The 26,978-nt window shown below is 41.0% G+C and overlaps 1 protein-coding gene across 1 annotated transcript in view; it reads left to right on the top strand.

Moving 5' to 3' along the window:
* Positions 1–26,365: 26,365 nt before the first annotated feature.
* The window catches only part of sez6b (seizure related 6 homolog b), a 271,755-nt gene continuing 271,142 nt past the window's right edge, over positions 26,366–26,978 (top strand). The window contains exon 1 of the mRNA XM_068712637.1: positions 26,366–26,694. Within this exon, the coding sequence (XP_068568738.1) occupies positions 26,622–26,694 (73 nt within the window). The 5' untranslated portion in view covers positions 26,366–26,621. The remainder of the gene's footprint in view (positions 26,695–26,978) is intronic.

Here is a 26,978-nt window from a genome sequence, read left to right on the forward strand (position 1 = left end):
TTCTGTTTATGGAGGACCAGGTATATTCGTGTTATCTTTTGGCCTGTTACTCTATGTTTATACTGGACTCATTTATGGAGTCAGGGTTATTCAAATATTAGTTTCCCGAAATAAACAAATGGTTTTTAAGCAGGGAAATCAACTTTTTTTGTATTTAATTATAATAATAATAATAATAATAATAATAAAACAGAAACGTTTTTTTAAAGTTTTAAATAAAAATAAATGTATCGTATGACTATAATAAACGGCCTAAGTTAAATAAAAGATACAAATGTAAATAACAAATAAGTATATAGTCATTGAATGGTCGTTTTCATAATGTTTTAAATTTACTCAACATTGAATGATTACACTTCTCAGGAGTCACAGTATTTGAGGTGGAGAGAATGATAAAGATTGTGCGAAGGTACAAAAGTTGAAAAGCATTTTATAAAGGCTGTGACAGCTAGGCTGTATTTAACTGTCTAAGCCTGGATCACTAGAACAAAAAGTTGTGGCATGAAACCAGTCAAGATTTTAGCTTTATTAATTTAATCAATATTTTGTTTCACTGTCAAAGAAATCCAATTGGTAGTTGTGTTTGACAAGCAAGACCTTAAGACGAAGTGTAATGTTACTACAGAATCAGTGGGAAACTGATTTATGTGTCGCTCTTACCATTTTTGCAAATACACATTTTCCCAAGCTTATGTAGTAGGCGATACATGCAGTCATGTTGTATGCAGGCCTGTTGGTCTGGTGCTGACACAGCAGATTGTCAGTGGGTTCCAGTTACATCTGGCCATTTTCAGCACTGCTGTGATTCTGTTTTCCAACAGATCAAAGTGCACCTGTTACACTTATATAACCATGAATAGCCTACTCAGTCCAGAGGTCACTCCTCTGCAGCCTCAGTAACAGACCTGCTCAGAAATAGCATGATATGTTCACAATCTAATATTGTGGCACAGTAAATGTATATTCAAACTGATTAACATGCTCCATACCAACTGGAGGTTTGTAAAACTCAACTCTGACTTATAATAAACATGCAGCTAATAAAAAAACAGCATCTATATGACCACAGTCAGGACACACCAGAGATTACAACAACAGTATACAAGCTACATGATAATCTCCCTCACCCTTTCAAATCCTGCATTTACATGAAAGAGAAAGAAACACTGAGAGCCAAGTCTGGGTTTTTTTTACAACATAGTTTAATGAGCTAATTGACTGCAGCAGAGATCTGCTATACAGTAATAATCCATGTTTTGTGACGGGCTCTTTTGTGTTGGGTTCAAGGAACACTATCAGTTCAGAGGCATAGGTTTGTTTGGTGTATAAAGCTATATAAAGCACATTGTCCCCCCTGGAATCTTTGAGGGCATTTCTGCAGCACACATGTAGGCATGGTTTACACCTGTTTTTGGTCTTTTGTTTGGGACAGTAACATCTTTAAATCTGCACATGGCACTAATTCACCTCAACTATACATGAATTAAGTTTCATTATTTCAATAACCCCTGCAGGACTTTAACAGCTCTTATGTGTGTCAGCAAGATTTCTGCTCAATTTCAAAACTGTCTGCACATTAAAAACGCATCCCACATATCTGCTCTGTAATAAAATTTTCAACGGTATCTTATAGTATTTCATAATAACTGTAAAATACAGTTAAATGTTAATCCCACCTATGTAAATTAACAGTCAATGCTGTCAATTAACCATAACAGCAGACTACTGTAATTTATCAGCATAATACAGTTTTTTCTGTGAAGTGGTGGAAATAAGCTTTTCTATACAAGTTCAGTGAATTACAATCCATCTACATCGTACTGTCTATTGTAAGTTAATGTATCTGTAATGACGATAGAATATTTTTTATTATTCAAACTGTTCATTGCCTAAAAGTCATTTTTGAGTGATAAGATGTGACCGACTGCTCCTGAATGTGACTTTGGACTTAACCGCTTCAGTTCATCCTTCTGAGCACACAGCCATGTGTAGAATAACCGAGGAGCCAGGTAAAGTTAGCTTATCACGCTTATCAAAGTCTCCAGTATTGTTCTGTCTTCATAATTATTGAACTGTTAACATCTCAGATAATGTTTTACTTGGTCTGTTTTGTTACATTAGGTTGCTAATATTGGTGGAGCTAACTCTGTGACGTTAGCTAGCTCGAGTTAAATTAACCTTAGAAAGGTTAGCTAGCTAATAGCATAGCAAGTTAAGTTAACAAAAATAAAGTTAATCACCAATTACAGTGTTAAGGTGTAACGTTAGCAACCTAAATTGTGTTTACTTGTGCTATTATTGGACCGACTGTAGGACCGCAAACGGGACGATTATCAAAATGGAGAGGGGAACAGAAATCGCTGACGTGTGTTCAAGACGATGAACAGTTGAGGTAATGCTAACAGTAATGTCACGTGTTTGTTATCCCAGGAGCAACATTAACACCAGATCAAACTCATTTTATTGTTAAACGGGGGGGGGGGCGTCACACAAACACAACTGTTCACCGCTCGCTGCCCAGTTCTTGTGTTAAAAATGTCTGTTTAATAAAAAAAAAAAGGCCCTGACACTCGTGGTCACCTGTGGAGCACCGCAGCTGATGAAATCATCATCATCAGTAATAAAAATCCAAGATAGCATCAAATAACATTAAAGAATGGCAATAGCTTTCAATAATATCTTCTTATAACCTACTGTGTATCACCAAGTAAGATTTTAGTTCTCCTAGAGTTTTTGTTTGTAAAATTGCTGCAGTAAACGCGACTGTGCTGTCTTGCGCACCAAGCGCAATGGACACACACGCACACACACACACACTCTGCCTGCTCCAGTCACCGCACCACCACATATAGCTGTCTTATGGACAGCTGTCAGTTTCAAGCAGTTCCGATGCAGACAGACGGTGACTTTTTACGACCATGATGATCACACCTGAAGCGCATTTCTCCACGCCAGTCAACAAGATTCAGTTGCATTGTGGGAAGTTGCTCCACCCATGGGGACAAATAGTCATGATATCTCTGCCTGTGCCGCCTAGATTGTGACCTTTTTTTATTTGTCCATTGTGAGTCCCTCAACTTTATGGAAGTGTAACACTAAATATCTGGTTACTGTTTTTTTTCTCTTACAGACCCCAAATCATTAACCTAAGAATCCTCTCTGTCCTGATTCTCATATCCATATATGCTCACTCAAGACAGTTACTTTACAGAGGCACCAAACCTTTGTCATACATGTTTATTAGTACAAATAAATAGCTCTGCCCTGGTTACCTGCTGTGACCTGCTGCTGAAGACACAGTGTTGTTTGTGAGGGCAGCTTTGTGCTCATTAAAAAAACAAGGCCTATTTTTAGGCCTCAGCTCGAAAAAAGATACGAAATACGTAAGTGAGTGTAGCGTTGCATTTAAAAAAAAAATATATTTTTTTTTTAATTTTTTTTTTTTTATTAGATATTTGAGATGTCCTGAGTCATGGAAATATCAGTATATATGTTACAGGTTAACATAAGATTAAGATAGAACACAGCACAATTTGGAAAATTCTAAACCTCGCTGGGGAAAAACAGCAATTTCAGGATTTTTTTTTTTTAAATTATGGAAATCCAAGATTTAAAATATTCCCAGCTCTTATAACAACTGATAAAGGGTCTCTATACACATTTATACATAGATACAGTGAAGCATTCATAAAATATAGAGCATATAAAATTGCAAAACTGATGAAATATTCCAATATTTGAATAAAAAAATATTTTTTAAACTAAAAAACACTATATATTACTTCTATGTATCACACCTGATGTTCAATGAATCAAAAGACAGAATATTGGGCTTTTTTTTTGTGTTTTAAGCTCTTTCTAAGCCCTTTTTATGGTAATTTTACTGCTTCAGATTCAGCCCACTCTCTCTGTTTAGGGCTGTATCTCAGCCCCCCTTTCTCCGATTTTCACCATTGAGACCTCCTTCGAACCGTAGAAGCCAATAGCTAGATGATTGACAGCACTATTAGCCAATGGGAATGATAAACGTCCCATCTGATGGCAGATCTGAAATCTAATTTGCTGAGCTTCCAACCCTCCCAAAAAGCCGAGGAGTGTCGGAGAGACACGAATCGAACTGATTCACACACAGCACATGCAGCTGGAACACAGAGTTGTGGAAGTACGGAGATATTTCATTTTTTCGCTGAGATTCGACCAAAAGTGAGTACAATATTCGATGAAAGCTGTGTGACTTTTTTGTGTTCGAAGCTGAATATCTCTGCGATGGTTTACCGGAGAGAGAAATGGAAAACATGTCCGTAATCTCCGTCAAGCGGACATGCTTTTTCATGCTGCATGTTCGTAGGTAGCACGTTGCTAACGGACAGTAGCAGCTGTTTTCTCCGGTCTTTTCCAGTCATATCGAGTTATGATTTATGATATTTTGTTATTTGTTTGCTTGGCTGATGGGAGATGTGTTTGTTTCATATAGAAGTGAGAAGTTCATGTTGTTCCTAGGACGCTGAGGTTTCTGCAGAACTATAACATCATTATATTCGTTCTTTGTGGGTTCCCTGCCAGTTACTTTTAACACAAAACTCTGTAAGTTTTTATGTACTACGTCCCCCAATTGGGGGACCCTCGGGCTTTAAGATAAGTTCATGAAATAATTCAGGATGACAAATCCAAGACTGATTTATGTGATAGACATATATTCATTCTCAGTTTAATATACTGTTGCCTACATAGTATTTGTTTAGAAGGTCACTTATTCTTCAACAGTTTACACCAAAAGCATCCCCTTTCCAGCGCACAAACTCTTCACAGGGGTAAGGTAGCAGGGCAGCAAAACGTGTGAGCTGACACCTGTCACACAGAAGGCCCTTGGATGATGAGGCTACCAGTGACAACCTAACATACACCGTAGATGTTTAGAGTCCTTCTAGAGTCTATGCAGGCCGTTTCCTGACTCAGAGGTCAGAGTTCTCTGTGAGAAGTCACCAATATTCACTACACCAGTATGTTTAAGAGCCTGGGTTTGACCAGTGAAGGAGGGTGCTGCTTTACCTCAATATGAACATACTTTTGGCTCATTTACATATGGACAAATACTGGTTCGCTCAAAGATTTTGTAGTAATGTTTTCCTCCTTTCTGCATATAAAGCAACCAAAACTTCTAACTTTTAAAGAAAAAGTATTCATCCCAGGCACAGATTTCTCTGATTGAGGCTGAGAGATTCAAGTATTCATTCATTGATTTCTTTCCTCCTCTCATTCTGTGGACAGCTGCAGTCTCAGTCTGAACAGTTCTCATTTGCAATCAATGAGTGCTGAGATAGCTCATCCCCATCGACCTCTGCAACACAAGAATACAGAGGTAAGTCAGAGTCTCCTCTAAAACCACAACTTGACCTTAACTGTTACTCATATAATCGCTCTGCACTTCATATTTGAGATTGAACATTTCTTTCTTCATTTATATACAGTATAACAATAATATGTCTAGATCTACTGCCCTTTGTTTACATTGGTTACACTTTAATCATCAGTTATTTTAATGTGCGTTTTTGAATGAATGAACATAAACATTGCCTTAGGATGTAAGATGTGGTTCAGGGAATATCAACCCATGCTGATGAGCATATTCAAGTTGGAAGTAACCAAGGCTATCTTGCTGGATAGGCCCTAATCTGAAGTGATACCAACAAGATGGTTTGTTGAAAATTTGAAGGTATCTCATAAAAGTAACATCAGTCATCAGCAGCTTCAGCCAGGCTCAATTCTAAAGCAGTCCATAGAGACTGGAATGTTCGTTTCCCCTCAAAAGTTTGTCCAGAAGGAGGCAGATCAAGGCTGAATCTTCACTGGCTGACACCAGGTTACCTACCTTGACAATGTTCGATTTCTACGATGTAAACATACCTAAACATTGTTGCATTTATGGAGATTACTTTAATATCACTGTTGAGATCACAGCAGGATAGGCATTATATAAACGTAGGTAATTGCGAACCAACTAGAGCAGTGGTTCCCAAGCTGGGGGGCGTGCCCCCTAGGGGGCGCAGTGGAACTACAGGGGGGGCGCGGCTTCATCACCAACCCACACAAACACACACACAAACACACACACTGGTAAAACAATATTCAATAAAATTAAAACAAATACAATTGCAAACAAGACTATATCATATGGTTACACCTAAGAAATAAAAAGAAAATAAAAAGAAATCAAGTGGAACCGACGTGACATGCATTGTGTTCCAACCACGCCCCCCAGAGTGGCTCATGTTACAGACCGACTAGCGGGAAAACCAGAGAGAGAGAGAGAGAGAGAGAGAGAGAGAGAGAGAGAGAGAGAGAGAGAGAGAGAGAGAGAGACAAAGACAGCGAGAAAGACACAGAGCGACACAGAAAGAGAAAAAGATAAGAGATAGGAAGGAGGTGTACCAAGATGGACAGATTTGTGACTGATATAAAGCGCAAATCAGATGGCAAGTCTGTTACAGCTGTAACAGGCGACGCAACCACCACAACAACGGCACAAAAAAAGGTAAAAGCAATAAAATATAACGAGGCATATCTGTCCCTGGGCTTTACAAGCACTATGGTCGGCCAAGAAGAGAGACCACAGTGTGTTGTGTGTCTTAAAATACTGTCGGCAGACAGTATGAAGCCCACTAAATAAAGACCAAATACAGATCAAAGTTGAACATTGAAAATTAACTGAGAGTGGCTATTTTTAACCAGCAACCCCGCACAAAATTTGTAAAACAAAGCAAGCCCACACCAGTCACTGATTGATATGTAAGAAGAGGAATGTACCTATGAATAGGAATACGATACAAAATTTATCCATGCAGAAAAAGCTTGAGTAGCTTGCACATCTTGTTTATAATTCAGTTTTAAAGAACCTAAGAGTTGGGTAAACTAAATTGTGGCACTCTTGTATGTCACAAAAAGCTTTTATTGAAAGCAATCAGAACAAAGTTATCCACATCAATCATTGCTGGATATGTTATTTTCTTGTTTGAGAGAACCTGCTGTTAAATGTAGGGAAATATACGTTGTTTGTACTTAAAATGAATTTAGTTCAGTTTATTTACAATGAATATTTCAGAAAGCAATTTACATGTAGGAATAGGAATGTGATCTATGCAGAGAAGGCACTGAGTAACATCTTGTCTTTGATCAGTCATTATTCTATATGTAGGATGCTTTATTTTCTTACAATGTTCCTATATCATCAAAGGGGGGGCTTGACAGAAAATGTTTTGGAACCACTGAACTAGAGTATGATAGATTCTCTTAAAAACTTGTTGGTGGAAGACTGCTGACCTTCCTGGCATACTTACCCCTCTTCTAAGGCTGCAATTGTATCTGTAACAGGTGTAGTAAAGACCCAGGAGCAGTACGACAAACACCAAGGATGGTTTGAATAGAAGCTTTATTTTCGTAGAGACTGCTGGAAATACTCCTGAGGAAACCGGAGCAGGTGACGGGGACGACGCCGAGTTGGTCTGAGCTGTGGCTGCCGTGAGTTGCCGTACCTGGTCAATCAACGAGATGAGAATCTGGTTCTGGTTCGCCAGGTTGTGGATAACTTCGGCGGTGTTGGTGACCACCATGGTCTCGGTTCGCTGCATCGCCTCTTTGATGCCCATGCCGTGGTGCCGTCTGCTGGATCCATGTTATGGCCAGATCGTACTGTAACGGGTCCCATGCAGGCGGAAGATGTGCAGGGATATGAGTTCTGCAGTCTCTTTAGCAGACAGGAGTTTGGGCAGAGGAATGAAATGGGCCATCTTGCTAAATCTGTCGACCACAGTCAGGATGGCGGTGTGGCCCTCAGATGGTGGTAGCCCAGTGACAAAGTCCAGGGAGAGACCACGGACGATGAAGCACTGAGGAAGGCTGCAGGAGGCCGGCCGGAGCCTGGTGAGAAGACTTGTGTTGATGAACTCTTTGGTGTCCTCGAATACCCAGGTGGCAGGTAAGTTTTGAGGAGTGGGCCCACTGGAGGACGTAGGACCGAAGGCCCTGAGGGACGAACAGGTGGTTAGGAGGGCAAGCGTTGGGACCAGCACTGATTCCTCAATGTCCCAGGTGAGGACGGCTACTTGGCAGGAGGCAGGAAGGATGGACGAGGCAGGAAGGATGGACGAGGAGCCAGAGGTAGGTTCCTCCTCCCCCTGGAACTGACGGGAAAGGGCATCAGGCTTGACATTGCGGGACCCAGGGCGATAGGAGAGCGTAAAGTTGGACCCTGTGAAGAATAACGACCACCGGGCCTGTCGGGAATTGAGTCTCTTGGCTGTGAGGATGTACTCCAGGTTCTTGTGGTCTGTCCAAACCAGAAATGGGAGCTTGGTCCCCTCCAACCAATGCCGCCACTCCTCCAGGGCCAACTTCACTGCTAGTAGTTCTCGGTTACCAATGTCATAGTTTCTCTCGGTGGGGGAAAGCCAACGCGAGAAAAAGGCACCGGGATGGAGCTTTTGGTCAGTGGCCGAGCACTGGGACTGAACACCCCCAACCTCTATGTCGGATGCATCCACCTCAACCACAAATTGTCTGTCCGGATTTGTGACTTGGAGGATGGGTGCTGAGGTGAATCTGGACTTCAGGTTCTGGAAGGCCTCTTCGGCTGCAGGGGTCCACAGGAAAGGAATTTTGGAGGAGGTGAGGGCAGCGAGTGGGGAAGCGACCACGCTGTAATTCCTGATGAACCTTCGATAGAAATTGGCGAATTCCAGGAAACATTGAAGTTGCTTGCGGGAGTTAGGAACAGGCCAGGAAGTGACGGCAGCAACCTTAGCGGGGTCCATGTGGATGCTGCCCTGGGAAATGATATATCCCAGGAATGGAACCGTGGGAACATGAAACTCGCACTTCTCTGCCTTCACAAACAGGGAGTTCTCCAGTAGGCGTTGAAGCACGGACTGGACGTGGTGCACATGTTCCTCTAAGATGTCGTTGAGGTAGACAAATACGTGCCGGTCCAACATGTCTCGGAGCACATCGTTAACAAGGGCCTGGAAGATGGCAGGGGCATTGGTTCAGCCGAAAGGCATCACAAGGTACTCGTAATGTCCCTTAGGTGTATTGAATGCTGTCTTCCACTCATCCTCTTCTCTGATCCAGGCCAGGTGATAGGCGTTGCGGAGGTCGAGCTTGGAGAAGATGGTGGCTCCTTGAAGTAGCTCGAAGGCTGTCGCGATGAGTGGCAAGGGGTACCGGTTCTTAATCGTGATTTCATTTAAGCCTCGGTAGTTGATGCAGGGTCTGAGAGTCTTGTCCTTCTTCTCCACATAGAAGAATCCAGCCCCTGCGGTAGAGGACGATGGGCGTATGAGACCGGAAGCCAGGAAATTGTTAATATAATTGTCCATTACTTCTCTCTCGGGGGCTGACAGGGAATACAGACGCCCCTTGGGTGGGAACGTACCAGGATGGAGGTCGATGGCACAATAATACGGACGGTGGGGAGGCAGAGACATGGCCCTGGACTTGTTGAAAACCTCCGTAAAGTCCAAATATTTTGCGGGAACCCCCGTAAATTCAGGCGTGGAATTGGTGAGCTCGGGACCCCGTGGAACGTCGGCTTGCTTCAGGCAGAGGTGACAGGACTGGCTCCAACCCCAAAAAAACCCAGTAGCCCAGTCAATATGAGGATTGTGTCAACGCAGCCAGGGGTACCCCAAAATGAGGGGGATGCGAGGGTTTCGCAGGATGTGGAAGCTGATGGTCTCGTGGTGGTTGCCGGACAGCAGCATGTGGACCACAACGGTTTGGTGTGTCACAGTCCTCAGAAGATGACTGTCCAGGGTGCTGGCTGGAACAGCCTGAGGAAGAGGTATCCGGTCGATCCCCAACTGTGTCACGAGTTCCTCGTCCACAATGGACGCGTCTGCTCCAGAATCTAGGAAGTTGGAAATCGTATGGGAGGACTCGGTTAATAGTAGCTGGGTGTGGAAAAATGGGCATTGACAGGTGGAGGATCGGGAAACTGCTTGGCTCACCAGTACTTCCCTTCTTACTGGCGAGTCCGGGCTTTTAACGGGCAATTGTGAGCAAATTGACCCGCCTGGCCACAGTAGATGCAGAGGTTTCCCCGTCGGCACCGCTCACGTTCCTCCTTAGATAGTCCAGTACGTCCCACTTACATAGGTTCGCTCTCTTGAGGAAGCCGCCTGACCTGGATGCGGCGATCCACTCTGGAGGTTGCCTCGATAAGTCCGTCCAGAGATGTGGGTAGCTCGAACGCGATGAGTTCATCTTTGACGTAATCCGCTAGACCGAGCAGATATGCGTCACACTAGGCGTCCATGTTCCAAGAACTTAATTGTGCCTGGGTCCGGAAATCAATGGCATAGTCCGTGACAGATCGGTGGCCCTGTTGGAGCCTCATTAGCCCTCTGGTGACGTTCGGTCCCCTGGACACCACTCCGAAAACCTTGCGTAGCTCGGAGGAGAAGGACTGGAAGGACGCACAGGCAGGAGTACGGCGATCCCATTCCGCCGTTCCCCACAGGCGAGCTCTCCCCGTCAGGTGGTTCATAAAACGCCACCCTGGCGACTGGGGTCTAAATAATAGGTGCAGCAGAGAGAATAGGTGAGAGTGATTGGGCTGATGAGGTGGGTGTGACTAACAGGTGCACTGAATGAGCTGATTAGCTGAGTGAGAGATAGAGTGACAGGAGAGAAGCGGCAGAGCTGTGACAGTATCATGTGGATGCCTTGCGTTCATTTCAGAGAGAGGACCAGAAAGTTGTAGGCCGAAAAGCTCAACAATGAGCTGAAACTCACTATGAAGCTCTAAAGAGTCAGCTGATAATTCTCTGCAGGTTCATCCAATCTGTTCGCACGCCTAACGCACCATGTACTGCAGCTTGGTCTGTGACCGGGCTGACTCCAATGTAAACCCACCCATGTCATTATTAGACAGTCAGAGCATGACTTAGTAGAAAAAGTGAAAGAAGTTGAAGTCGGGCCGGTAAGAGTGGAGGATGGATGGATGGATGGATGGACAAAACACAGGACTTTCACCCAAGAGACCACTGTTATGTCCCATGTGAAACAAAGTCAATGTTGACTTATTTTACCATAGTTTTTTCCATAACTTTCGGACTTTACTAAAGCCAGTTGCATAACAAGCATACTTATTTGAACCCAAACCACAATCTTTTCCTAAACCTAACCATGTGGTTTTTTGTCTATAGTAAACCTAAGAACTAAGTTAACCAGCGTTAGATGTTTATTTTGAAAAGGGATCGTATGCATGTAAACTTGACCTTCCCTGAAACGTCACATCACTGATAGGGCCATCGGTATTTGATGAGTTCGGAGTGTGTTGGTTCATGACTAATCCCTTTCACATTGTCACATTGTTTTCACATTGTAATTTGACACATTGGTATTTTAAAATATGTATTGTAGCAGCTTTAAATATTGCATTTTAATGCTGTAGTTAATGGATGGCTACAATTATTTTCAGATCCCACTAAAATTTGATTTTGAGGTTTTTGGAAGGTCTAAGCTATCAAGTGAAGGGTGTGAGACCTCTGAGACCCCCTGTATTTCACACAGTGGAAACCATTATGCATACTTGAATGTGTAGCAAAGGTATAAAAGAACTCCTAATGCCCCTAATGAGGCACAAAGTCCAAGACATTAACAACTTGTACAGCACAGTGTTATTCAACAGCCTGACTGCACATTCTTGCTGCCTTTGCTGAAAGAGGTCATAACCACACCTGGAGTAGGTTATGTTAGATGAATTGTCTGTAAACAGTGGACTTGGTGGGAGACGGTCTCTGTTCCTTCCACAGGGGTCTGAGAACAGCAGGCCGAGCAGATGGATGGTGAGGCAGGACAGACCTGCAGAGGGTTAGATGGTCAAATACCCCGCTGTCCCACCATGTCACACACACATGAAGTGTGAACCTCCCCACAGCCACCACCCTGCTATAGCACGCCACAGAACATTAACCTCACACACATTATGCATCCGCTCTGTGTACAGCTCTACTTAAAGCACCGTATCAATAATTTTGCATGTTTCAGCACATGTAGTTTGAATTGCATAATGCTTCTACTATAACGCTAAACAGAAAGGATCCAGTAATGTTTTATATATTTCAATACCTTCCAGACAGCCATTGGTTTCCATTTATTCCACTACAGTGTGAAACTCAAGATGTGTTTATTTGGCAAAAAATACTTCAACTTAAAGGGATAGTTTGGGTGTTTGGAAGTGTTGTTGTAGGAGGTTCTTCTCCATTGTCAGTGTTTTACTACAGTAGATGGGGTTTGGAGAAACAGACAGGAGAACCAGCACAGGAACAAAGCAATGTACTGCTGTGGACGTATTTCATAACACCTGAAAGAATCAATATCACTTTAAATATACAGCATATTTAGAATAAAACACAGCTTTACCTTGCCGTCACACAGCTCTTTCCGATCATGTCCAGACCATCATGATCCCTGAACACATGCTCTCATTAGGAACTGACAGACCACGGCAACATTCATCAAAATCAAAATGCTTGCATGTGCTTTGTCTATAGTGTGTTGATGATTTTGGTTACGGTACAGCATGATCTTGATTGTCCCGGTTTGCAGTCAGTGACTCTCCACAGAAAGATAAAATGAGACATCAGTGTGCTGTTTATGATCTGGGAGGCTTACTGGGATGCTGAAATCACCATCTGCTGGTAGTGAAAGTTTATTCCCTCTGTGTACATGGCAGCGGCTTGTTGCTGAGGCCCTAGCCATCCACGTACCTCAGCTGTGTGTAATATGATGAACGGTTTGCCTCCTTGCTTCCTAAAACACCCTTCTGCTCAGCAGCGGGGGAGAAAATGCAGCGTCAGGGCATTTCCACCAAGCACTTCCACTGTCCTTGACATTAGGGAACCTGGAAGCAGTCAGAAAAAATGATGGTTCCCCACTGCTAAATGCCCTCATCACCCCTTTTTAGATTGACTTTGACAAAAAACAGGATGTTTATGTTTTAGGCTGATCGTAATGGTTTTACGAATATTTTGAAAGATTTGTTTTATTCTTAATGTTAATCAGACATCCTAATAGTCATAATTTAAAAAAAATACACATGCCCAAATGTATGTACTAAAAGGGAAATTGGTTGCTGTAATTGTTCATCATACTGCTAGTGAAAAGATGCTGCCTAATGCTATTCCAGTGTGATGGGGAGCAAAATTCCACTTTCCTCGTTCTGTGCAAAATACATTCCAAAATTGATCAAGTCATCGTTCTGCACTCACTTGATTGATGATCTTTCCCTAATCTTAACCATGTGCTTGAGTTGCTTGAAAATAGCCTAACCATGTCATGTTAATCATGATTTAGTTGCAAAGAGCACACATGTTGTCAGTGAATGCTTCTGAAAAATCCAGGTGAAAATATGTGTCTTCAGACATATATATGGCTGCTCTTATCTATGTAAGGCAGCAACAGAAAGGAAATTCAAGTGATTTTCTTGTTTCTGCCACATTGGATTTAATCGAATAAACAAACTATCAAAAAGTACATGGACCAGAGTTCTGTGACTGCACTCACAACAACCAGATGTGTGTCTCATTCACTGTATTTGAATATAAGAACTGAAAGTGGAAGTATATAGAGAGTTACATTTCCAGTGAGGATCACATACAGATGCAGTTTATTGGAATTCACTTCCAAATGAAGAAATTCAATTTCAAAGTATTCAGATTCAGTTTTTTCAAGTTGAGCAGTTCAAATTCAAATATCAATGATTCAAACAGACATATTTGTCCATTACGAGGTGTTTAAAACATTTCTCATGGTTCAGCAACATTTACTGATATGTAAATGGACTGGATTATTACTTAAATTCTAGAATAAATATAGTCTTGAGATGTTTGACATATGTTAATGCACACTGGCTGACAGCCAGCTTTCTCTACCATTTGACTGCCTGAATAGATTATTTGGCAGAAAATCCAAACCAGTGACATTAGCTTCATTTGAGAAAAGGTCACACAAAACAGACAGCACTCCCAGAGACTCAGGTAGAACTCCACTGCTATTTACCTGGCATTTACTACTGGCAATGTATTCTGAGTCATCTTTAAATATCAAGTAGCTCTTGTAAATATTCATGACGATTGCCCATACCAACAGGACAAGGGTATGCTCAGGAACCTCTAATGAATAACTGAAGCCTCATGAATAATTAACAGCTCTTCCCCCACTGCTTCAGTTTCAGGTAGAGTCTTTGCAGGTGGTGGGAAGCATCCTCCTCTTTGTTGTCGTGATAATGCATAGTTCCAGTGGCCACGGCAGACAGACGCCTCTGACCTGAAGAATAGTCTCTCCACTTTGCCTCTGCTGTGCTAACGACTCTGTTTGACCGCTCTCTCCTGTACATGAATTGCTGGAGGATTAGCGGCTTCATCTCTCTCTGTGGCCCCTATTGCTGCTAACTTTAATGGCTGCTCTTTACTCGTCAGATGGATGTGGGCTCACTGAGGGGGAACAGGATTACCTTTGCTTCAGGAGGGTGTTTATGGATAAAAGCTCAGACTGTTCACTTCACTCTCTTTATCTGTGTGTACAATAGATGCTGACATCAAGATACATTTGTCAAGCTTAAAAGTCACAACTACTGTGTATTATTTTATGTGCAGATTATCCATTACATGTGGACATGCTGAACCTCCTAAATACACTTTGTTTGTGTATGTTTGATGTTTATTTTTTATATTTAGAATATGCACATGTTGTAAACTACATTCTAAACCATTCAGTTATTTTTCCATAAAAAGAAAAATCTTATCAAATCCTTTTCACTGGATGCTGTAGCATATATTAGAATATAGTGTCTGTTGGGGGATGGTGAGACAGCTGTCGATATCCCTCCCTCTGGAGCTGGTAGACAGGCAAAGTCTCTCTACTGAAAAAGACATGGCTGCTATCCCATCAGCCTGCAAATGGTTATGTTACAACCCAGACAGTCATATGAACAGCATCCTTCCACAGTTCCGAACTTACTCACATTGTCATATGTCTGAAAACCTTAATTGATCAAAATAATAAAAAATTCATTTATGTGTATTCCTGCCCTTTCCTCCTATCTGCAAGCCAATGACATGCAATGTCATCTGCCAACTAACAGTGATCTTTAATGTTGAAGTCTGGCATTTTGTTGAATATTGTGATGAAATTTACTCATCTCCTGTCCAGCAGACTGGAATTTTTGGTAACACTTTATAATAACTACACACTATGAAGCATTAGTTAAGTATGAGTAAACACTTAATTGATAATTTATAAACCATTGTTCCTACATTAACACTCATTAGTATACAATTTATAACAACAGTTATAAATGTTTTATTCTTGATTAATAAGCTCATCTATTATGTGTTTCATGATTGTGTTTTCATACTTTATAAATGATAGATTCCCCATTTGTAAATGAAGTATTATATATATTACGAACCAATTATTAAGGAGCTGTAGATGATTAATAACATCCTTTATAAAGTGTTAGTAAATGATCAAGAACTTATTTAGATGTACATTATTCATGCAATTATATATATAATGATTTAGATATGCACTAATGGTTACTATGTTAATATATGCTTTATAAATGCGTATTAATAGTGCAATTCATGATTAATTCAGGTAGTTACTAGTCATTTATTAAGTATTGTGTGTGACCTCATCTAAAGTGTGGACTATCTATGCCTTACAAAGCATTTATAAATGACATTGAAAGGCCATCAGTGCCTCAAAACCCACAAAAGTCTGTTATCTTCTCAACAGAAAAGACAAATAGACAAAACACAAAGTGATCAAGAACATATCAATATTTAAGATGCAAACAATATACTCGTAAATACATACCTCTCAGACATTAATTCATGCAAAAAACAAAACAAACAGAGGAGAACATGGCTGTATATAAAATGCTTACATTCACTCCACTCATATGAACAGATAAATGGTCATCTAACATTGTCGCCATCATATAACAGCTAGTTAGCCAACTGTCTCCTGGATTGATCTATTTACAACGTAAATGTAGCGTGTGCCTGTCTTAGGACCTCTAGTTAGTGACTTGCTAGCAGGAAGGCTATCAAGATTCTCATCATCCATAATGTGTACGTGCCAGCAAACTAAGAAACACACTGACGGACATTGGAGGCCCATGCGTAAGTGCACTTCTGTACCAGTTCCTTAGCAAAACATTTGTCCCACGTTGATGACGTGTAAAGCAGGCTTTTAGTTTGTCCCACATTGATGACGTATTGAAAGCGGGATTTCTAAATGAGTATGGATGTGGAAGATCACTGGAAGATCATGTGTGATTTTATACTTGAAAGTCCAAATTTTGCTTCATGCATTTCTGAGCAACTTCCATTGGAATGAATGGGGCACTACCTCCAACGCTGTATCCAGTTCTCTTAATACATTGCTGGTGCTTCTGGTGAAGTGTGTGTTATTTCTTCATTCAAAAGTAACATAGTTTATCTTTAATGCTTGCAGTGGAAACAGACTTTCGATTTTAGTATTGCAGGCCAAAGAGAAAATTAAAACCTGCCCACTTTACTTTGTGCATCATTTTGCTGGCCACACTGATCACAATCATCAGATCTGCATTATATGGGGGAGAAACAACGGCTAAGCTGGGCCATTTTTCCCTGCAGAGTGAACACGGCCGTAGTGAGCCTCAGCTATGCAGGTCACTTCTGGTCATGGTGCACACAAGAGAGGAAAATTAGCTGACCTCTCTCCGCTGAGCAGTAGCATGGCTGGACAAATCAGCAGGAAGCATGCAGTGGATGCATACAGTGACATGCTGAATGAACTCATTTGTTAAAACAACTTTAAAATCAGTCAGTTACACGAAGCTTCATTCGTGTCATTTCAGACATTTTGATAATATGATAGTTGATAAATAAGTCACACAGGTAAGGAAGTGGTTTGACATGAAGTATTAATATCTTTACAAGTGATTAGATAGCGATAGATAGATATATACTTTATTCATACCCAGGGGGAAATTTGTTCAATTAACTTATTACCATTCACTTATGATGGTCTGTCGTCACATACATGCATTGTGTTCTATATAACAAGATAACCATGCCTACTGAGGCAGAACAAGAGTAAAGTATGAATAAGCAATGTGCCTACTATTTATATCCAGAGCATAGAGTGAAAAATAAAACCTTGATTAGATGTTTTCCCTAATTCCCCTGCCTTGGCAGACAGGTATGCACTGCCAAAATAACTTCAGGAGGAGCCGCTGGGGCAATCTATCCTTGGTTGTGAAGGGAAATGCATTCAGCCTGACCGCATGTCTAATAGAAGCAGCCACATTGCTATTGCTTATTAAGACAAATAAGCCCCAGTGCCAGAGCAAAGGTGCAGACGAGCCTTAATGTGATGCTGTTATTAGGAGGCAATAGAACTGAGCCACTTGCTTTACTGCACACCACATCCAATAAAGTTGCTCTACTCTGATCTGAAGGGAATGGAAATATCTGTCACTATGCTGTGTGCTGTTTGTTCTAAATCCTGCTAATTACTGTTTCGCACACTTCTGGCTGCCACAAAAAGGGAAAGAACAAAGAGAAGAACACAACAACTTTTGTGAAGCAGGTCTATTGTTAGTCTAAAGCCCTGCTTCAAAAGTGTTGGATCAAACTAACATCTTGACAATTGTTTTATATTTAAAGAGTGTAGAGGCAGTTACACCCCCATTTAAAACATTTATTTAACCCTTGTGTTGTCTTAACTTTCTGTATACACTACTTGTCCTAGGGGTCAAAAATGACCCGCCTTCACTAAACCCCTAAAATCGTGATTGCATTTTAAACACCAAATCTATTTTGCATGAAGAAACAACTTGTCATTCATCACAAACTTTGTGAATATCTAGGTTTTTCCTCTTCACAGTGCAGAAAGACTGTGTTTAAACAGTGGAATCCTCTTCTCCCAGACCTCTCTTATGGCCGCAAGTTTGTCTGTCACACACCTTGCAGGTCTTGACTCACGATTATTATTATCGTTCTTGAGAAAGTATGAAAGACTTTCAGTGGCATTGTTGCACGGAAAATCGCCCTTCCACTCTCTGCATCACAAATGCAGCCTCGCCTCGGGACCTATACACACCTGCTAAGATTAGCAGCCCGATGTAGGCACGCAGGTCAATCTATGGCTGATGTGATGAACAAGCTGAGAGTTGAGACGATATCCTGGGCATCGGCAACTGTATGTCTTGTGCACCCTTGGGTCATCCTTATGACATGTTGTGCTGCCATCCTGTCCTGGTTGTCATTTGGTGACCAGGACCATGTTATTTTTCTGTTCTTTGACAAAAATGTCTCTCTTTCAAATTGGGCGATTTCTTCTTCATCTGAAGATGATTCATCATGCTCTGTGTCATATTCTTCCCCATCTTCTTCTTCAGATACCTCTTCCTGTTCTAAATCACCGTCCTCTTGTTCCTCCTGGACATCTGAATAAATCAGATCTAGGACCTGCTGGGCAGTGAAACGTGCAATCATGGCTACAGTAAAGAGAGTACTGGGGGTACTGTCATCTGCAGCACCTTTATAGCATCTGACTGCATTCCCCATTAGTAAACAATGCATTCAAGAAATGTTTATTCTCTCTGATCTTGTTTGTATTTTGTCAGCAAACTTCAGTCAGGTGTGGGGTCGTGGAGGGGAGATGCTGCAGATTCGCGAGAAAGTTTTTATTTTCCCTGAGTTCAATCAGTAGCATACGTAATCTCAATTTATTGTGTGTAAGTGTGTGTGTGTGTGTGTGTGTGTGCGTGTGTGTGTGTATGGTGTGTTTTTATGGTTTCTGTAGTATGAAAATGATTTTATAACTGCCGGGTCAAAAATGACCCCTAAGACAAGTTTTGTACCTTGTTGGTGTACAGCTTTTATGGAAATATGAACAAAGGCAATGTTTAACTTTTTCTCATGTTGGGGTCATTCTAGGAAAAGTCATTGAATTTCAAGTTGAAAAAATATCATTAAGGGGGTTTCCTATGCTGTTAAACGTAGTGGCGGGTCATTTTTGACCCCTAAGACAACACAAGGGTTGGAGTAAAGGTTCTATATCTGTGATCCAGATCATATCTATGATTGAGAGATTGTCTCTAAATGGCTCTCACAATGGCGATGTCTGAGCTGAAGGCTAGAAGCTAACAGTGCTAACAGCACCAACAACGGCAACAGTGCTGACAGAGCTAACAGTCTTAACCTGGAGGTCACCAGAGGGTGGGTGCTACGCTTCCGTCGGTTGGGACGTCGGTATCAGCTGTAACCGCTGTGTGAGAGCAGAGCAGCTAACCAGTTGGACAGAACAGAGAAACTAGCATGCACTAACATGCACTTTGTTTACATAGCTGGCCCGGCTATGTGAACAAAGAACAGAGAAGCTCTGATAACAACATACTCAGAGAGAAATAGAGACTTAATTCTCTGCTCAGGTAGACATTACTCCTCTATAACTTTACATTAATATAGCTGTTTGCTGATAATGCTCTGAATCCTCTATAGAGAACCTTTAATAAAAGATCTGAGCATTTCTTTTACCACTGTGTACTTTGTACATTTCACCACTGATGACAATCACAGCCATAAGCATTAAATGGTGAATTGTATCTTGACATTTTTTTACCCATCACAAATCAAGAAGAATGCATTTTATTCACAAATTCACTTCTTTTCTTCAAAATCCTCCAAACCGACTTTTTTTTAGCTTTCTTTGAGATGTGTGTGCTTATGATTAAAGAAGCTCTCCTGTAATAAAAACGTCATCTTATTTGTATGCCATATCATTCAAAAATGGTTGTTCAGATGTAGTAGAAAAGTAATATGCTACTGACTATTAATATGGGAATAAGTTTCCTGTCCTCCTGTTTTTGTTTCTAAATTTCCTCTTTCTTCCTTTCTGATATGGAGCTATATTCCACTAGGAAATGAAGTGCCCTGATATTTGACTGTTTGAAAAGCTCAGACAGTAACTGACTGGCAGACGCTACAGTAGGGAGGAAATTAAGCTTTAGGTGGCATAGGTGGGTTTAAGCTGAGAGAAAGACAGAGCAATTATTTGAAAAAGTGACACCTGAAGCCCCCGTTACTGTTCCACTGACCGACATCCTACAAGACAGAGACTTATGGGCCCAGATTTTTTAATATAATAAGTGAGATGCGGCAGTAAAGAATCAGTTAAACGATTTGTTAACTGAGTTAGTATAACACGGTCTGTGAAAAGGCATTTGTTGAACCCAAACTATTTTAACAAAATCCACTTTTAGAAATGTTTTAAATACTTTCACTAATCAATGAAAACATTAAAATTGGATTAGGTCTTTAAAGATCTTAGTATTGGTTGTTTGTTGTCTCAGATATGACATATGATGGTTGCAACCGTGCAAGATACAGTCACAAAACTTTACAAGTGTGAATTTGAGATAAAAATGAAGGCCTAGTTTGAGGATGGGTGTGGTCCGAGATTAGGGGAAAATAGGGGAGTAAGAAGTAGGTAAGGGTCCCCCCCTTTATGTCTCTGATCCACTTTGGCATCATGGCATCACAAGATGGCCTCTAGGTAAATATGATTCCAGCACACAATTTGAAAAAGAGGTTGTGTGAGAGGTCTTTCATTGTAATACATGCTAACATTACTGTTTCCTTGCGCTGTTAGTTATGAGGGGCTTTGTGGAGTTTTTTTGTAAACAAATAAATGCACATTTTCTCAATGTTTCTGAGGTTTCTTGAGGCCTAAAAAAGTGTTGAACAATTTTCTTCGTCATAAAACATTTGCAAAGGCATTTAAGCATTTTTAAACCTGCATTTTGCTACTTTTCTTGATGCATTACCACCACGGACTGTTGATCAGTGGAATAGGCTGCAGGAAAGTGTGGAAGTGTGAAACGTTGCTGGGTACGTCTTAGCCTGCTGCCACCACAATCTGCCCCGGATCAGTGGCATGGATGTTTGGATGGATTAAATGATACAATTTGAATTACTTAGATGTAAAAATGACACAATTCCATTATCACGGCATGCATAATATGATTTTATTGGCACAATCCATGATCCCAGTGTAAACAAAAGGGTCCTCCTACCACCAAACATCTCAAAATTAGGACCCTCAGTAATTTCCAAGTTGTTTAACATGTATTTAAATACATGAGTAAATAACACCTAAATCTGATGATACTAAAGGTCACACATTGTAGACAGTGAGATTCGCACATCTTTTTTTGGTTTATAAAGCAGGTTTAGGTTCTGCTTTATAAACCAAATTGCTGTGCAAATATAAAATTGCTCAATCCAAGAAGAAATGCACACAGCCCGTATTTAAAAACTGTGCCTTTAAACAAGCCGTTGGGACTTCCGTAAGGTTGTGATGTCACAACTGTACATTCACCGGTAGAAGGGCTGCTAAACTCTGTGTAGTTGACACTCAGAGTGAGTTTAAACATTAAAGTATGTGCTGGAAGAAATCCAAAATCCAAAATAAGTATGAACCTGAAAGTGAAAATATGTCTTGTTTAAATGTGTATAATCTAACATTGGCAGTAAAACATATTAAATACATGATATTCATTTTCCTCAGTTAATTTGTGTATGTGAAGAGACCTCAGTGGTCAAAAAGACTGCAGACTGCTTTAATGTGATGAGTAATGCCTGTGCATGACTTGCCTTGTGTGTGTTTAATCTATGAATAGCTTATCTGCCATGAGGCAAAGGTGCGTAAATCACTATGTTGAGTAGATTCAACACTGTTTCTGTGTCAGAGACTTTCTCCCGCATTGACGTAGTGAGTCATCTCTCAGCAAGGTGAGCAGCCGCTGCAAGACTGGACACATGCTGGAGGGGTGTCGAGCACCTCGGCTGCAAATGCTTCACAACGCAGAGCTGAGATCAGATGCCCAAAGGTCTTCATTGGGTTTTAAGTAGCCAGAGGTTCAGCAGTAGGATGACGCAAAACCAAATGATTAAAAATACTGCGCTCATAGAGGGCTGATGCAACACTGTCAAATCAAACCTATGCTTGGTGAATCAAAGCAGGAAGAGAGACACATCAGTTTCAGGAATTATGTAGATTTCCAAGCATAAGTTGACAGATGAGACACAAACTCATACATCTTTCGGTGAAAAATATTTTTGACACAGCAAAGCAAAACATTCAACAGCTCACTGTCTACTCTTGTATGGTTCTCTAATATAGAGATAGCTATTTCCAGAGAGCATACGCGTTGATGCGTACGTCATTGTATGGCTAATCTATGTAAAAGACTGCTTTAAGCAATTCATCTCTACTGAGCGCCCTTTGACAGGAATTCAAACCAACACATAATAAATATGCAGTTAGAGATTATGTTAGAGATTAAATACAGTGTGCATAATTTTCACACTGACTTTTTAATAATATAAGAGAGATTTTCATAGACCGTTTGTCGGTTTTTACTCATCAGATCACATTTAGTTCACATGAAGGACTTATCACATCATGGGCAACAGTAATTTATAATTGATTAAAGCTAGCACAGCATATAAACTCCAGATTCATCCCACAGACCAAAACCGTGCAGATTAGGTTAATTGGTGATTCTTGTTAAGCATGGTTGGCAACCTGTCCGGGACATAGTCTCTTGCTACAGCACCCCCGTGGAGAATCTGTTTGTTTTGGTTTTTACATGAATGAATGGCTGAGAGGTTTGTATTTAAGAGTATATTGTTTGCATCTTGCAATAAATATTGATATGTTCTTTATCACTTTGTGTTTTGTCTATTTGACTTTTCTGTTGAGAAGATAACAGACTTTTGTGGGTTTTGAGGCACTGATGGCCTTTCAATGTCATTCATAATTGCTTTGTAAGGCATAGATAGTCCACACTTTAGATGAGGTCACACAAAATACTTTACTAATGACTAGTAACTACCTGAATTAATCATGAATTGCAGTATTAATATGCATATAATAAGCATATATTAACATAGTCCCTAACCATTAGTGCATATCTAAATCATTATATATATAAATGCATGAACAATGTACATTTAAATAAGTTCTTAATCATTTAATAACACTTTATAAATTATGTTATTAATCATCTACAACTCCTTAATTGGTTTTTAATATATATATAATACTACATTTACAAATGGGGAATCCATCATTTATAAAGTATGAAAACACAATCATGAAACACATAATAGACAAGCTCATTAATCAAGAATAAAACATGAATAACTGTTATGTAATTGCATACTAATGAGTGTTAATGTAGGAACAATGCTTTATAAATGATGAATTAAGTGTTTACTCATACTTAACTAATGCTTCATAGTGTGCAGTTATTATAAAGTGTTACCCAAATTTGCAAAAGTGTAGCCAGCAAATGACGTGCAAATGACGGGCCTCCCTGAATACCTGCGGACCCCACAGTACATAAGACAGCACACACTGCTGTCTGCTATCCTACATCCTACTCATCGCGCAGTGTAGGAGCAACAGGGCCCCTTTGGTAGAGGGCAATTCGCCTCTGCATATACAACAAGGGTTACTCGTTCTAGCTCACACAGGCTCCGCCCTCTACTGGTTATCTTCTATCCTTCTCTGCAGCGAACAGCTGCAGTCACATGTGGGGGACAGGGGGGCAGGTTACATTTGTGTTGCCCAGTTTGTGCATTGGCATGGTATGTTGAACATACGGCCCCCATCAGGCGCACTGAACAGCTGGTCGTGTGCTTTGGACATGTTTGTCTTCTCTTTTGACCCCACCTGCCGACTACCTTGGCTGGCTGTGGCCCCCTTCTTCTCCACTGTTGTGTAAATTGATTGGGCTCCATCCCCTGCACCCATAGAGTCCAGTAGAGGGATGAACCAATGTGAGTTAGAACAAAGGTTACGTTGTAACCCTAGTTCTGTAGGCAGAGGCGGAGTCCGCTACCAAGGGGGCCCTGCCGCTCCTATGCTGCTCGGTGAAGGGGTTATAGGGTAGCAGATAAGCGGTCTGCACTGCATTATATACTGTGGGTACCACACTTATTCAGGGAAGCACATCCTGATTGGCCGGCTAGGCTTATTCAAATTTTCTGTCAGCGAATGCATGCCTGTGATTGGAGGACAATATAAAACAGAGAGTATAGCAAAACAGACCTCCTCTAATGAGACCTGAAGGAACCTTATATACTGGCTGACTAAACTAATAAACACACACAGGGGAGGACAACATGGACCATAACTAACAATCAACACAAAATAATGCTGGGTTACCAGGCTACAACCTCAGACCTGTCTTTTGTCAGACCCGGAAGGAGAGCTCAGCATCCAGGCCTCTCAGCTGCAAAGAGAAATTGAAAAATATAACATAATTAAACCAACTAGCAATATAAAAAAACAATATAAATGTTCATGCATCATCAAGAAAACAGTGAATTGTGAAAGGCGCCAATACAAATTCTAGACTAAACAAACCTTTGTTGTATGTAGTTTTAAGTGACTGCAAATAAAAATAACTGAACATCGGGTAATTATGTGGGTGAATGTGAAATCTTCAATTGTGTGGCTGTAGCATGGCTGTAGCATGTGATTTGGAGCTAAAAGACCCAGACATAATAAACAGCATACAATGTAGAGCTAGTTAGTCCTAGTATGATAAGGAAAGGCTAACATACATAACACTCTAAAATGTGTGTTGTGCAAAGGCCAGCAAGCTGTAGTCTGCAGTAAGAAAATAATTAGTTCAGAGGTAGCTTGACCAGTTCGGAGTCCAGACTGTGACTTTCAAGCCTTCTAAGATTAGTCCAATAAGCGAGTTAAAAGGAAACCATGACGTTTAGTCATCTAGGTGTAGTCATGCACTCCGACCTGCATTTCAACAGCCACATTAAGGCAATTACAAAGTCAGCCTACTATCACCTCAAGAATATATCAAGTATTAAAGGACTTGGCATTTAGGATTTTGAAAAACTTGTCCATGCATTTATCTTCAGTAGACTCGAGTACTGTAACATTGTCTTCACAGGTCTCCTTAAAAAGTTAATCACATCACTCCAGTTCTAAGGTCTATAAACTGAATTGGCTTCAAAATACTATCGTTGGTTTATAAAGCACTGAATGGTTTGATTCTGGTCTTCGATTATGAACCATCAAGGCCTTTTAGGTCAGCAGCATTCAGTTTCAGCTGCAACCCTCCCTTCTTTGAATCAAGGTGAAGATGTTTATTAAATCATGTTAAATTGTACTATTAATTTTATTCTTATATTTTATACCCATGTCTTATGCCATTTTAGCTTGTTTTATTTTCTATTCTCTTGGCTCTTGAATGTTTTTAATGTTACTGAGAGGAACATTTAACATTTTGGTTATGAAACAGTTTCAATTTAATACTGATGCCTCTATATGACCTACATAAGTAAAAGAGCAGTCGAGCTCTGAGGACAGGAGGAGAGCTCAGAGCTGGCAGCAGCGTCTCCTCTTCCAGCCAGGAGCAGAGCTTCTCCTCGCTGCTCTGGCGGTCCCCTCTGGGAGCCAACACCGACATCACGCTGCTGGAGACCCAGGCCGTATTGATGAACCTACTGGAAGGAAGGAAGGCACGGGAGAATCAGAGCCAGGACAGCGGGTGGCAGACTGTCAGGCCTGTCAGACCCTGCTGCAGTAAAATTAAAGATTTTCTAAAGGGACTCTGGCTCTCAGAAACACTACTGTTTTTGTCCACAAAATCAACACAAAATTGAAGTTTCTGGAAATAACTTTAAATTGTTTAAATGTTCTTGTATACTGTGTTTCTTCTTCACTTTGTCTTTCTGCTTTTCATGTAATGGTAAGTGGACTTTCTTATCTTCCGACCACTCAAAGCGCTTTAGCACTAGATGTCAACATTCACCCACATACTGTACACTGATGGCAGAGGCTACCATGCCAGGTGCCACCTGCCCAGCGGCACCCTAAAATAATTCACATTCATGAATTGATAAATAAACTTGCCTAGGTGAGTCTTTAATTGTATTGAAGTAGTGTCACATGCAGGGCTTTGACTTGCATTTTTACAATGTGGTATATGTATACTATTTCCACCACTGAAATGAATCCCTTGCAACTGTCCTGAATAGCAGGAAGAAGAAAAACGTGCAAAATAATTTATGCTTTTTCGAGAATATTCAGTGTATCAATATTAAAAAAGTACATTTAGTAGTTAAATTATGAGTTTTTAATTCAGTATGTCCCAAACTTTCAGCTTCATTTGCTTTCCGCGTGTTCCATTGGCCAACGCTAGGAGCTGTCCCTGGTGCTGAATGCACTGCCCTGAAGAGGAGGCTCCCAGCACAGAGCGCAGAGTGGGGCAGAGGCAGCAGCAGCTCTACGGTCTACAGGCTTCAGTCAGTGGACTCAGTACAGTCTCGGGTCTGTAGTCGTGGTGGCGGACCCAAACTAAAAGCCGACAAGGAGGAAATTCAGACAGCTGAGATACAGGAGCGCTTCGTGTGTGCAGTCGGCGTTCGGCGGACCTCTAAGTGTTTCAGTCCGTCAGAGGAAAGTGTTGGACCCAAGGACGGTCACTACTACAAAGCTTGAGAAGCGCAAAACGTTGGGAAAACGTGATGAATGCGATCAGAGATTATTTTCCTCTCCTGCTTGTTGTTGTGGCGGCGGTGACGGACATGGTCGCTAAAGGTAGGAATTGTCAAACATATTTACTCCCCGTCTTTGATTTTTGGAGTGTAGAGAGAAGCTCTTTAGCCGACTGCCTTGTTACTCCTGAATGTTTTTTTTATTGTGGATTTTTGTCTCATTTTCCACCCGGGAAGCTTTCGGTTTTCCCCGCTTTCTTTTGTCAGTCCGTCCATGCGCTCCTACGGCTCGCTGATCTTCCACGGAAAACACACTCCTTAATGAAACGAACACATTAACACTAACACAGATGTGCTATTTTCTGACATTTCAGTCAGATAATATAC

This window comes from Cebidichthys violaceus, unplaced genomic scaffold (assembly GCF_023349555.1).
Source record: "Cebidichthys violaceus isolate CVI_PGR_0920_01 unplaced genomic scaffold, fCebVio1.0.p SCAF_1, whole genome shotgun sequence".
NCBI lineage: Eukaryota > Metazoa > Chordata > Actinopteri > Perciformes > Stichaeidae > Cebidichthys > Cebidichthys violaceus.